This window comes from Ruditapes philippinarum, unplaced genomic scaffold (assembly GCF_026571515.1).
Source record: "Ruditapes philippinarum isolate M1 unplaced genomic scaffold, ASM2657151v2 ctg2199_1_1_1_1, whole genome shotgun sequence".
NCBI classification, from domain to species: domain Eukaryota; kingdom Metazoa; phylum Mollusca; class Bivalvia; order Venerida; family Veneridae; genus Ruditapes; species Ruditapes philippinarum.
In genome coordinates this window covers 25,506-38,334 of record NW_026856032.1, presented here as the reverse complement: position 1 = coordinate 38,334, position 12,829 = coordinate 25,506, and the positions used below count along the sequence as shown (strand labels likewise).

At 30.1% G+C, this 12,829-nt stretch overlaps 1 protein-coding gene across 4 annotated transcripts in view; it reads left to right on the top strand.

Moving 5' to 3' along the window:
- The window catches only part of LOC132745191 (neuroglobin-like), a 123,268-nt gene extending 116,125 nt beyond the window's left edge, over positions 1 to 7,143 (top strand). For all 4 annotated transcript variants that reach the window (XM_060734028.1, XM_060734029.1, XM_060734025.1 and 1 more), the window contains exons 2-3: positions 2,166 to 2,403; positions 5,563 to 7,143. In XM_060734028.1, the coding sequence (XP_060590011.1) occupies positions 2,166 to 2,403; positions 5,563 to 5,739 (415 nt within the window). In that variant the 3' untranslated portion in view covers positions 5,740 to 7,143. The remainder of the gene's footprint in view (positions 1 to 2,165; positions 2,404 to 5,562) is intronic.
- The last annotated feature ends 5,686 nt before the right edge of the window (positions 7,144 to 12,829 follow it).

Genomic DNA, 12,829 nt, shown 5'->3' with positions numbered 1-12,829 from the left:
AGACCTAAATAGTATATGTTTTGTAATATATATGTATAAAAAGTTGTTTTATATAAAGAAAACCCTTATACATGTGATTTCTGAGATCTAAATGATTTTACCCAACAACTTTAAGTTTTCCCAAATTGTATAATCAAACTGTAAATTTTCAATTTATTTTTCGATTTCGTTGTGCGTTTGTTCAAACAATGTATTATTATGAATTTGAACCAAATTTCAACACAGTCAATACTGTCACAATATGGCTTGATATGCTGTACTTTCGATACAGACCATTTTCACCAAATATTCAGACATTATCATAATGTGCCTTATTTGCTTAAATATTCTATACATGTATATTATAAGTTAGTTTGATTGTGTACTTGACAGGCTTCTATTTAAATGCTTACTGTATAAAAAAAACTTCATCTATTGAAAAGCCTTTAGTATTCCATTATAATGTAATTATTTTGATTGTTTTCACAATGGATAATTGTGATGTTCATCAGCAAGTACTTTCTAAAAGACGAACCATTTGCTTACATAAATTGGGGATTAAACAATATAAAATACATTCTTATTATTTGCTTCTTGATAGTCCGCTTTCATGTTACAAATCTCGACTATAAGTCATTATACTCACATAAAAATGTTTAAAGCTAATGTCAAGAAATGTGCATTTATCATTGATCCGATATCCTTTTAACCATAATAAAAACAGAATTTCAAACCTTTTACAAAAAGGTTGTTTGCGAAAAATCATTATTTGATTTGATTTGTAAAGATATGTAAATTCAAATATTATAAATAACTGACTGATTAAAGATGCTTTGTTTATTACAAAAAAGTGTTTCAACATAGATACATTTATCAAAGAGATGAATTATAAACAGTTATGCTATAATTTAATACAATTGCGCCATTAAATAGTGTGATTTTTTTTCTCCCTGATTTGCTATATCTTATAAAAGCGAAATTCTTCTCATAGGCGAAAAGCAAACGATCAATTATGCCTCTTCTGTCATAAAACCAATACTCTGGTTAATTGAGCAATTTTCCAACAGTAATTATTCCGTTTACTGATGAAAATGTGGCTAATGGAACATAATTCTCACGTAAATGATATTCTGTTTCTTAAGGATGAGAATAACGCCACGTTCCGTTTTACTTGAGAAGGGTTTTAACAAGAATACTGTATTGCCGATACAGATTATTTTCATCTCATATGAATAACTTTTAGCAACTGGAAAGTGCTTTGTCTCATATACGGTACAATATACAATATTTTCAGCTGATTGCTGCAGACTTCCATTCTACTTTATTTTATATGATTACATAACAATTTAAATTGCAATAATTTTAAATTTGATGGAATGTCACTTATGAAAGGAAAAATGATAACTTGTTTACACCAAATCTTATAATTTGACATGAATATTGAAATTCATGTGATAATATAAAGAATAGTTTTTACGTTAAAGGCTGTTTTGTTGTGTAACATATTGATTCTCGGAAAATTCAAACGTTTCTATTTGTTTGTCCTATTTTGTTTAATTATACTTTTAAATTAACATAAATAACAATGGTGTCATTTTGCTTTTGATTTTCATTTTTTTTTTGTTTCTTTTACATTACATTTAAGACGACAGAACTCTCAATATATTGTCAATATACTCGTATTCAAATGTAGGACTTTTTGATGTATATTTGTCATCTGTACTGACTTGAATATGACTTATCTAACCTTGTGTTACTGTTGTTATAAATGTTTAATAACTGAAAAATGAAGTGCTAACTATACAGTATTGTGTCGTTAATGAAGCAAAATATAAACAAATTAGTATTTTGAATTCCATACAAAATAGTTATTTACTAAAATTAAACCAATAGCCAACAGAGCAAAACAATAACAACAACAAAAGATATATCATGCGAATGAGTATTTCTATAGAAACTGCGACAAGATACCAAATTGAAAGTAAAAAGCATTTGGGAAATAAAGATAATAGCAATAATGAGGCATAATGGGTCTTTAATACATATATGATTGCACGAAACGGTTATGGTATTCAAGGAAAACCTTGTATTGGGAACTTATTATTAAACACATTTCAAAAGAATTAATATAAATTAAATTTCTGAAGCATAATATGCCTTTAATGTATGTTTTATAATGATTTCAGATTCTTTGAGACAGAGCCGAATATGAAGTCCCTGTTTCCAAAAATAGTTCAGATGAACCAAGACAATAAACTTGAGTGTAATATTGATCGCGATATGTTACAAAAACATGCGGTTACAGTGTTAGAAGGCCTTGGGGCAGCAGTGGAGAGCCTTGATGATTCTCAGTTTCTGAATGGTGTCCTTATTGCAATTGGACAAACACATGTACAACGAGAGGTAAAACCTCAAATGCTCAAGGTATTTGTTTTTTCATATGATAAAATATTATGATTTTCGTGTATAAGAAAAACACAACTGAATATTACACTGCCTCACATCGTTTTCAGCGATATTTAAAAATGTCTTCTTTGTTTTAGATTGCTTGGATTTTATCATCATGGATTAAAAGTCATATTTGTTGCAGTAATGTCAATGTAGAAAGCTAAAATAGGGACGTATTTAGGTATTTTAAACTATTTCTCGTTGAAGCAGGGAAATGCATTAAACCTTCTGGCGTAGAAAAGGTAAAAGAAAATGGACACACTCATTTAGAAGATTTGTTAATATGTATTATTGATAAACTTATAACACAACCAATGTTCATTGAAAATTCAGAATTTTCTGTTAATAAAACATCTGATAATTGCATTGACTGAGATTAAACGATGCTGTACCTTTTAATTTTGGCAGCGTTGGGCGGCTAGAAATTTCCTTTTATAATAAAAAGTCAGCTATGTCCGTGTTTAAGACTACCCTTTTATTAGCTCACCAGAGCCGAAGGCTCAAGTGAGCTATTAGTATCAAAGGGGGATGCTCCGGCGTCCGGCGTCCGTCGTCATGCGTCAACAATCGTCTTCTTCTCTGAAACTACTGGGCAGATTTACTTCAAATTTGGTCTGTAGCATCCTTGTGACAGTCACACTTGAATTTGCTCATGTCATTCCAATTGGCTTTTAGGGGTCAGCAGAGCTAAAAATAGAAAAACCTTTAAACATCTTCTTCTACAGAACTAATGGCTGGATGATCACCAAACTTTGTTTGTAGCATTCTTGGGTAGTCTTTTATCAAGTTTGCTCATATTAATTTGATTGGCCCCTTTTAGGGGCCACTAAAGCTAAAAATAGAAATACCGTTAAATTTCTATTTCTAGAGAACTAATTGATGGATGATCACCAAACTTTGTCTGCAGCATTCTTGGGTAGTCTTTTATCAAGTTTGCTAATATTATTTTGATTGGCCCCTTTTAGGGGTCTCTAGGGCTAAAAATAGAAAAAGCTTTTACACATGTAACATCTTCTCCTATAGAACTAATTGATGGATAATTACCAAACTTAGTATGTAGCATGCTTTGGTAGTGTTTTATCAAGTTTGCTCATATTCATTTGATTGGCCCGTTTTAGGGGCCACAAAAGCTAAAAATAGAAATACCTTTAAATGTCTATTTCTAGAGAACTAATTGATGGATGATCACCAAACTTTGTCTGTAGCATTCTTGGGTAGTCTTTTATCAAGTTTGCTCATATTACATATTATTTTGATTGGCCCCTTTTAGGGGTCTCTAGGGCTAAAAATATAAAAAGCTTTTAACATCTTCTCCTATAGAACTAATTGATGGATAATCACCAAACTTAGTATGTAGCATGCTTGGGTAGTGTTTTATCAAGTTTGCTCATATTAATTTGATTGGCCCCTTTAAGGGGCCACAAAAGCTAAAAAAAGAGAAAAACCTTTAAACATCTTCTCCTACAGAACTAATTGATGGATACTTTTAGGGGTCACTAAAATTAAAAATAGATATACATTTAAACATTTATTGCTACATAACTAATTGATGGATGATCACCAAACTTTGTCTGTAGCATTATTGGGTTGTCTTTTATTAAGTTTGCTTATATTAATTTGATTAGCCCCTTTTAGGGGCCGCTAAAATTAAAAATAGAAATACTTTCAAACATCTTCTCCTACAGAACTAATTAATGGATGATCACCACACTTTGTCTGTAGCATTTTTGGGTAATCTTTTATCATGTTTGCTCATATTCATTTGATTGGCCCCCTTTTAGGGGCTGCTTAAGCTAAAAAAAGAAAAACCTTTAAACATCTTCTACTTCAGAACCAATTGATGGATGATCACCAAACTTTGTCTGTAGCATTATTGGGTACTATTTTATCAAGTTTGCTTATATTTATTTGACTAGCCCCTTTTAGGGGCCACTAAAGCTAAAAATAGAAAAAACCTTCGAACATCATTTCCTACTGAAATAATTGAAAGATGATCACCAAACTTTGTAGCATTCTTAGGTAGTTTTTTATCAAGTTTGTTCATATTAATTTGATTAGCTTGGTTTAAGCTAAAGCTTAGATACCCCAGGTCATTGCATTTTTAAATTAAAGTATTGTTTAAACATATTCTATGCTCAAATTTAATATTAGAATATATTGACATTCTAACACTGAAAAGCAGTTGTTTCTGGTGAGCGACTCAGGGCCATCATGGCCCTCTTGTTTTTAAAGTAATCGTTACAATTTCTACAATCTTTTGAACAAGACCTACTGTTTGTTAAAAGATGCTAACTAAAGAGCAAATTAATTCAGTTACGGTTAAGTCTAACACTTAAATAATCGACCTATGCAAAAACGTAGTATTCGATATGGTCACAGGAAAAAACCATTAAAGGTAATAAACGTAATAAGTTCAATTTATTCTAACAGCATGTTAAACCAAATGGATATACTAAATAATATAATAGATATCACGAAAGACATTAAGTAGCTGGTAAAAATCTAGCAAATAACACTAATGTAAGTAAACATGTCTTCATTCCTAGTGGTAATAGGTTTATGAACTTTTACTAGAACATTGATTTACTGGATACATAAGGATCCTTGGGATTTAATCATGGTTTAGCTCAGTAAATTTATTCCTCAATATACTACTTAGTTCTATTTAAAGGAAAAAGACCCCTCTGAGATCTATGATTATTTGTACTTCATTAATCCTTTAGTTTATATATCTAAAGTGAATGTTCTGAAGCAAACATGTCTATGGCTGTTATACGCATGAGTAACTAAATAAAAAAGCGACGATAAAGCTATGGAAAGGAACTGATAAAAATATGTAACGATATTTGTTGATATTTTGTAAATCTAAGAAGCAAAATTGCAAAAAAAAATGATATTTTTACTTGCCTTTTCAATAAGACGTACATGTTCTTCTTTTTGATGTAAAGGAAGGAATATAGTTGAATATTAAACAGAAAAAAATCGTGTAGATACCACAAAATACTCATTAGCAATTGCAATTGTTATGATAACTTTAGCCAAAATCAACATTATACTGATAAAAAAAACTATTTATTTTTAATAATACATGTATTACTCATTGTAACATATACTTTGCTTTCAAATGTATTTTAGAAACTCTGGCCATCACTTCACTACGGATTACAGCAAGTACTGAAGGAACACTATACAAAACAAGTGTCTGAAGCCTGGAAGAAAGTATTTGAATATATTTGTGCTTACATGAAACTTGGTATGGAACATCCTGACCTAGACGCTGACAATCATGCAGATATTCTGCGGATATCTTGAATTAATTATAAATGTTTGTATGCAATATGTTAAACTATGTGAATTATATTAACAGTTACTACGAAACTGATTCAACAATTACCCGGTCCAATTAGTGTACGATATGATTGTTAAAGTGCACATAATTCGTAAAGGAAGTAAAGTTTTAAGATAAAATTAAAACTTACTTTTAGAAATAAAGATACTTATTTGATTCATATTATTTCTATGAACCAAGTAAAAAATGATAGCAAAAATCCACGAACTTCTTGAACTTACCTTGTATAATATCCCCAGGCTCTGAGTCTGTTGTTTTGAGTAAGATTGAACAAAGCGAGTTCAAATTTATTCAAAATACGAATGAAGATAAGAACCAATTTCAGAAATGAATATGTAAAATAGTTATGAACATGAATTCAAGATTCCATAGTTTGAAACAAATGAACAATATAGAACAGTAAGAATGGGAGACTTACAATGTGTCAGTATGGGTAACATTTTATCAAATACATGCTTTGATCTCGAACCATGTTTGTTAAATGACTGTTGCAGTTGTGTTACTTTAACAATAGTCGGCTTAGCCTTGAGACACTTTTTTTTAGAATTATTGCTGAATATGTTTTTCCTTCAATATGAATTTTATGAATATAAACATAAAATATTTGTAGCGGATCTAACATGCATTTTGTTTAGAAGAAATATCTCCTTCTTATAAAAGTCCGCTTTTCTCAATTGAGAGAACATAGAATTTGTAATCGAGGAGTCGCTGATGTCAGGTGCTCGAACGAGGTAAAATTTTGCCATGACAATAAATTTCTGATTTTGAATCTAATGGTTATTTGTCTCTCGCCGCTAATCTAGAAGTAATGCGGGATTATCAGTCGGTCACTTGCAATAAAAGTAATTACTGGTTAGTTATCCAGGAAACCCGGTATGTAAACTGCACACCGAGATATGACCAAAAGTATGTAAAAGTTGGCGTCAAACAGACTGCATTTAAGCACCATTTCAAAATTGTTAATCATTCTTTTATCTGGATGCTTCGAAATACGATTTTTTTACCTAAACAATACAAATTTAGATGCGATAAGGTATTTACTGTCAAGATATTAATAAATTTATTAACCCTAAGAATGAAAAAAAACGATTGTCAATAAAATAACGTTATCAAGGACAAGAAAAGAAAAGAAAAACGAAATCTCTAAATAACGCCCAAAACGAGAAAATTAAAAATGTCACAGGGTTCGTTTGATTGAGCCTATTCAAGGACGGTGATGGAAATCTAATGTCATTAAAAGTGTCGTCTTGTATAGTATTTATTCAACTTGAAATTGAAACGACTTATTCAGTAAATAGAAGCAATGTGGTATACTTTGTTTAATTCAGTTATAAGTTATAATCATATAATAAAAAGTATAAAATGTAGATTGTTTCGTAGAAAATTACAATCCTGTTTGTGAAACCCACAGTGCAATATATAGTGTAGGAAGGCGCATTGTTAAGTCCTTAGATGGTTTGTTTTCATTCTGAAAACACTCATTTTATTTTGTATAAATAATATGCCACAGTGTGGCACATAAGAGTAATATTGAAGATTCATTCCATGTGAATTGTAACTAGCCTATTTATTTGTCAAATCTATCAATTTTCGGTCTTTTTCTATTAAAAGTTATAATACATGTAGCCAGTGTCATTTGTCATTATATTAAGACTCAAACTAAATGATTTTATCATACAAATCTGATAAAGGAGTGATACCCCGGAATTAATGAAACCTACAGTATACCTTAAATTTACATGGAAGTGTCATGAAACACGATAAGGCTTGGGATTTTTATTTATTTATAAATAAGGATATTTTCCGAAGCGGTGATTTTTATTCCTAAATGAATACATGTGGAAACATAAATCAGTTATGATGATAATAAGTGTTACATAAACGTCACTGCAATTTGATTTATTGTGTATATATATCTACTTACTTGTTAACACATTACTCATCACTGCCTGATTTTCAATCTTTGTAATTATTTAACAGGGATATATAAGATAAATATGAAAAACAAAATCAACAAGGGAATGCGGCATTTAATGAACGCATCCCTCAACACAGTACCACCGGCAAGGAACACAACAGGACAACAAACAGGACAGGACATTACCAATTATTGTTAATATTATTCATTATACTGTCATTTAAGGTAGTGCAGAATAATGACTTTTCACGCACCATGTTCTACCGTGTACTTATTTGGTTATGCATCATGTACAATCTTGTACTTATTGGGACACATACCATGTTCAATCATGTACTTATTGCCACATCATGCTCAATTTTGTACCTTGGGACTCACACACCATGTTTAATCATGTACTTATTGGATTACACATTTAGCATAATCATGTACTTATTCAAATATTTTAGGTCACACACCTTTCACAATCAAGTGTTTTTTTGGGTTAAAACATTATACTCCATGATATATGCATTCATTTGGAACATTATTACTCTTTTACTGAATAATGAGAAATATACAGCAATGCTGGGTACATGTATGCTGCACTAAACTTACACCTTTGTACGAACATATTTGGCCTCACTCACATAACAAGTAAATTGCAGTAGTATTGTCACAAATATTCTGGGCATTATTTTTTGAAGTATATTGTTTTTTCATGAAGGAATAAACAAAAATGTCTGTTATATATACATGTAACTTGGTTATAAAGTAAATTGGTTTTTAGCTATAGAATATATTTTACCAGTATCATCATGTTTTTAAATGTCTCTTATAAATCTATCGAGATTGGTCCAACATGTTTTTTAATATGATTGAACATTGTGATGTATTGTATATATGACATGCTTGGAATGAGACAATAAACTATTAAACTGTTCGTGCAAAAACCGGGCGGGTTGTCATGAAATACATTAATGTTCTACACCATTAATAGTTTAATAGTAATTGTAAGGTTGTCCAATCTCTTACAGTGTTCGATTTTAGTTGTAAATTGGAATCGTTTATTGGTCCACCATTTAGTGGTGCATTTTTGGATTGGGTATCTTTGCAATACTCCTGTATGTCTTGATTTGTCAAGTGTTGATCTCTGTTAACGTCGTTCAGTCTTGTGGATCTTGGTCCTCATATTCGATTGATATATTGGTGGTTATATGTGCATGTGTTACAATACTGAAATTGAATATCTTTCTTTATTTTAAGATATCTGAACTCCTGTGATAATATGCCGTTCAAGTGAGGAAGGTTACTGCAAACATTATCGTGTCAAAAATAAAATCACCACAGTGTCACACCTTTTGTAAGAGAGAAATTACATAGAGATATGATACCGCAGATGAACTTAAAGATTTTGTATTTTTATCTCTTAAAATTTGTTACAAAATATTTATACATTATAAAGAGTCTTTTAGAAGTCTTTCACGTTAGTCTTGTGTCATAAGGTACGTTCCTTTTGAGTAATTAAGCTCTTGTTGCAATTTTACTTACCAATACATATTGACTTCTGATTATAGTGACTTTAATAATTATCGCATCAGTGGCTAAAATAAATTATGATAAATTCTCTTTAAAACGGATATGGATCGAAATAATTCTTCGTCAAACTGTTCCCAGAAAATTTAAGATTTTGTTTGGTCAAATTGATAAAGATATCATTCTATGATAGTAAAAACGTTTCATTAATACATTCCAAACTTTTATCATACTGCAATAACACAATGATTGTATTAGAAATAATCAAACGTTAAAGTGCTATCAAACAAATAATAAATTTACGTTATATATCGATTTATTTTTTTTTTGATGCCATATTGTGTTTTATAAAACATCAATCAATCCAGTCAATCTAAGTCTCGATCTAGATGCGGTATATTCAAATAATACAAAAATGACATAGATGATCGTAAATCAAATTGCCAAACAAAAATAATTCATTACAGTTTACGTTGCACACAACTGACAAAAATCCTACATCTAAAATCGTTGATAATTTCAAAGACATAAAGTCATAAGGCTTTACTTTTATATAACCATTTTACACTCATTTGTCTTTCTAAAGACAAGTTGTAACAGAAGACATGAACTATTTCAATAAGGCCAATATTTATCTTACATTTGCCTAATACAAACCAAACTATTCCGGAAGTAACTTGTCAGATTCTAATGAATATGCAAAGGGTTCTTTGCAAATCTGAAGAGCTTCTTCTTTTGAAAACATCCATAACAAAGATTTCGGACGGAAATCCCATACAGTGTCGCTGATATATTTTCAAGATAAGATAATCAAAAGATACGGTTGTTAATGGTGTTTTACTTTATTATTATTATGTGTTCTCTTTGGACAAAGGTCAACAGACGTTCAAAGAAAGTTTAAATATCAGTTGAAGAATACAAGAGATTATAAAGAAATATAAGCAATGAGGCTCGGTTACAATACTTATAAAATTCAACCCATTTCTTTCACTGAAGCTAATAAAAGCTGTTTTTATGCGGATAAAACACAGTACAAACAGGAGAAAAAAATATGGGAAGACATATGTAAACATATTATAAACCAAACATATTATGAACCATGTAAGGTGAAATATTTTACGGGTATATCTATAAAACTATTCCTGTTTGTTAGTTTAAATGACTTTGATGTCAACAGGAATAATGATATAAAACTTCTGGAAATGTAAATATGCTATTCATTTTCATTTCATTTTACCATACAACGGTGTGTTCTTTTATTCCATTCCTAATAGAAACGTCACCCGTCGTAAGTCTTCAAAGGATTTTACCAACTTTAGAAAAGCTTATAAATATAAAAACAAATGTAACCATAATAAACAGTTTGATACTGTAACAAACAAATACCTGAGAACTATTTACTTTAACAAGCCACAAATTCTATGTGTTATATAAACCACTGTCTTCAAGTATTTATTTTTCGTAATTGTTTCTAAAAGTGATGTTTAAGAACCTGTTTTATTTTAAGTTAGTAATATCCACGATTCCGGTCTGTTATTTTCACTCTTTGTTTCCTTTCAATTTTATAGAAATATACCCATTTTTCATGTAGATATGACGTTTTTGCATTTTTTTCAAATACAACAAATTGGTGAACATATTTGTTTCACTTTAAATCAAGCATAAAACTGTTATATCAAAAGATAAACTTGAACATATTTAAATTCAAAATTGTATGAATGACTTGATCGGCAATATCTTTTGCAATTTTAAATAGAACATGATTGTTTTGCTATCACCACAAAAACGAATTCTTTGATAGCTGGCAATCTAAATGATTGTTCATAAAATGAGCTTCTAACTGGCTATTTGTATTATCTACAAGAAAATGAAACAAAAAACAGGTGTGAGATAAAAACGAAAAGTAAAGTAACGATCATATCATATTGAGTTTTGCATATAACAATGATTTGTGAATGAATATTTTCGTAACAAACACCACATGGTTACGCTTTAACTTCATGCATCTGATTAAGATATATCTGCCATGTGATTTAAATAATGTTGACATTTATCTTAAGATATGTCTGGCATGCTTGTCATATCGTTCAGATAGCATCTTTTCATATTGAATTTTTACTACAAGAGATTTTTTTTAGAAATATGTTGGTTATTTAAAGGCCCATTATTCCCATATATTTGCTTGTATGTTTATTTCTCTAAAGCTTTTTGTTTTTAGTTTATTTTTATAGTTTCCAAAAGGTTACACTTTTTGGCATTTGTTCAGAGCCATCTTTTTCTTCCGATGCTTTTTAGCGACAAGTGCACTCGTATTTACTACATTTAACAACTTTTATGACGAATTATTTCACATTTAGCGCTATTTTCTTCAGGAAATAACCATCTTTCATGTTCAATCACCATTATCTAAGTTCTAAAATTTATGTTTGCCCTTCGAAAGCAGTAAAAATGTAGTCTCTTTTGAGACAGAATGCATCTTTTAACTATAATTCTTTACATTGAATGTTGATACATAAATGAAATCTGATAAATAGCCATGTTAAGTTTACTGCAAACATATTTGTTGCATGTACTTAACTATCAAATAAATAACAGAGAAAAATAAACAAGTATTCATATATCTTTACTGGGTGCTTCTTTAAGTCAATTATCAAAATGAATCAACGAAAGTAAAACAAGTCTGGTAAATGAACATGTAAGTAATATGTCAATCTATTATTTCTTCTATGTAGATCTGATGACGACCGTATATGTTTCGCCTTCTTTATAATTCGGATTTCTCGAGTAAGCTATTTTAGCAATGCAATCAAACCGGTTTTCTTTTAAAGATAGGCATTAAAAGAAGTATCAAAATACCGTTATCCGTGAAAGTTAACCAAATTTTTGATATTTGTTAGAAATGTTTAAAGTAATTTTTAACAAATTAATTTTAAAAAATAGAATCAATTTTTAATGGGCAAGATTGTTTTCCCAGTTTACCTGTTTTTTTTCTCGAAATCGTGAAAATTGCCTACTCAATATTGGTTTTCCGACGGTTAAAATTTAGAAACCGCACCACTTTCAAAACAATGAAAGCTCGCCAATGATTGGTTGATTGAAAGATCACGAGGAGGTGACTGTCTATGGGTGAATGTTAGATCTTAATGGTAGCGTAATTTAGGAGCTGATTTTAATTAGATTTAGGTATATGTATAATTAACATTCAAAATATGTAAAACGTCTTATTCGATGCATGTTAGAGGTTATGTGAAACATCACTTAGTGTCATTTTGATAATAAATTTTATTAAAGTATACATTACTAGTCGAACAGACAAAAGGGCAAAAGAAAGAGGAAAAGAGATTATAAGATGCCACCAACGCCTAGAGAACAAATATTTCATTTTTAAGCAGATAGTCAGGAATAAACTTTAAAAATTGCTTTGTTTAAGCTGGTTCCGAAATAGTATATAAATCAGAAATGAAATATGACCATGTTTATCTCCAACTATCCAAAATATATTTATGGATTGAAAGGGAAGTGTCATCGGACAGATTGTATGGAAAAAAGATGTTATCAGTGATTCGACGTATATTTGTGAGAAGACGTATACGATGGTGACTGTGGAATTGATATATAAG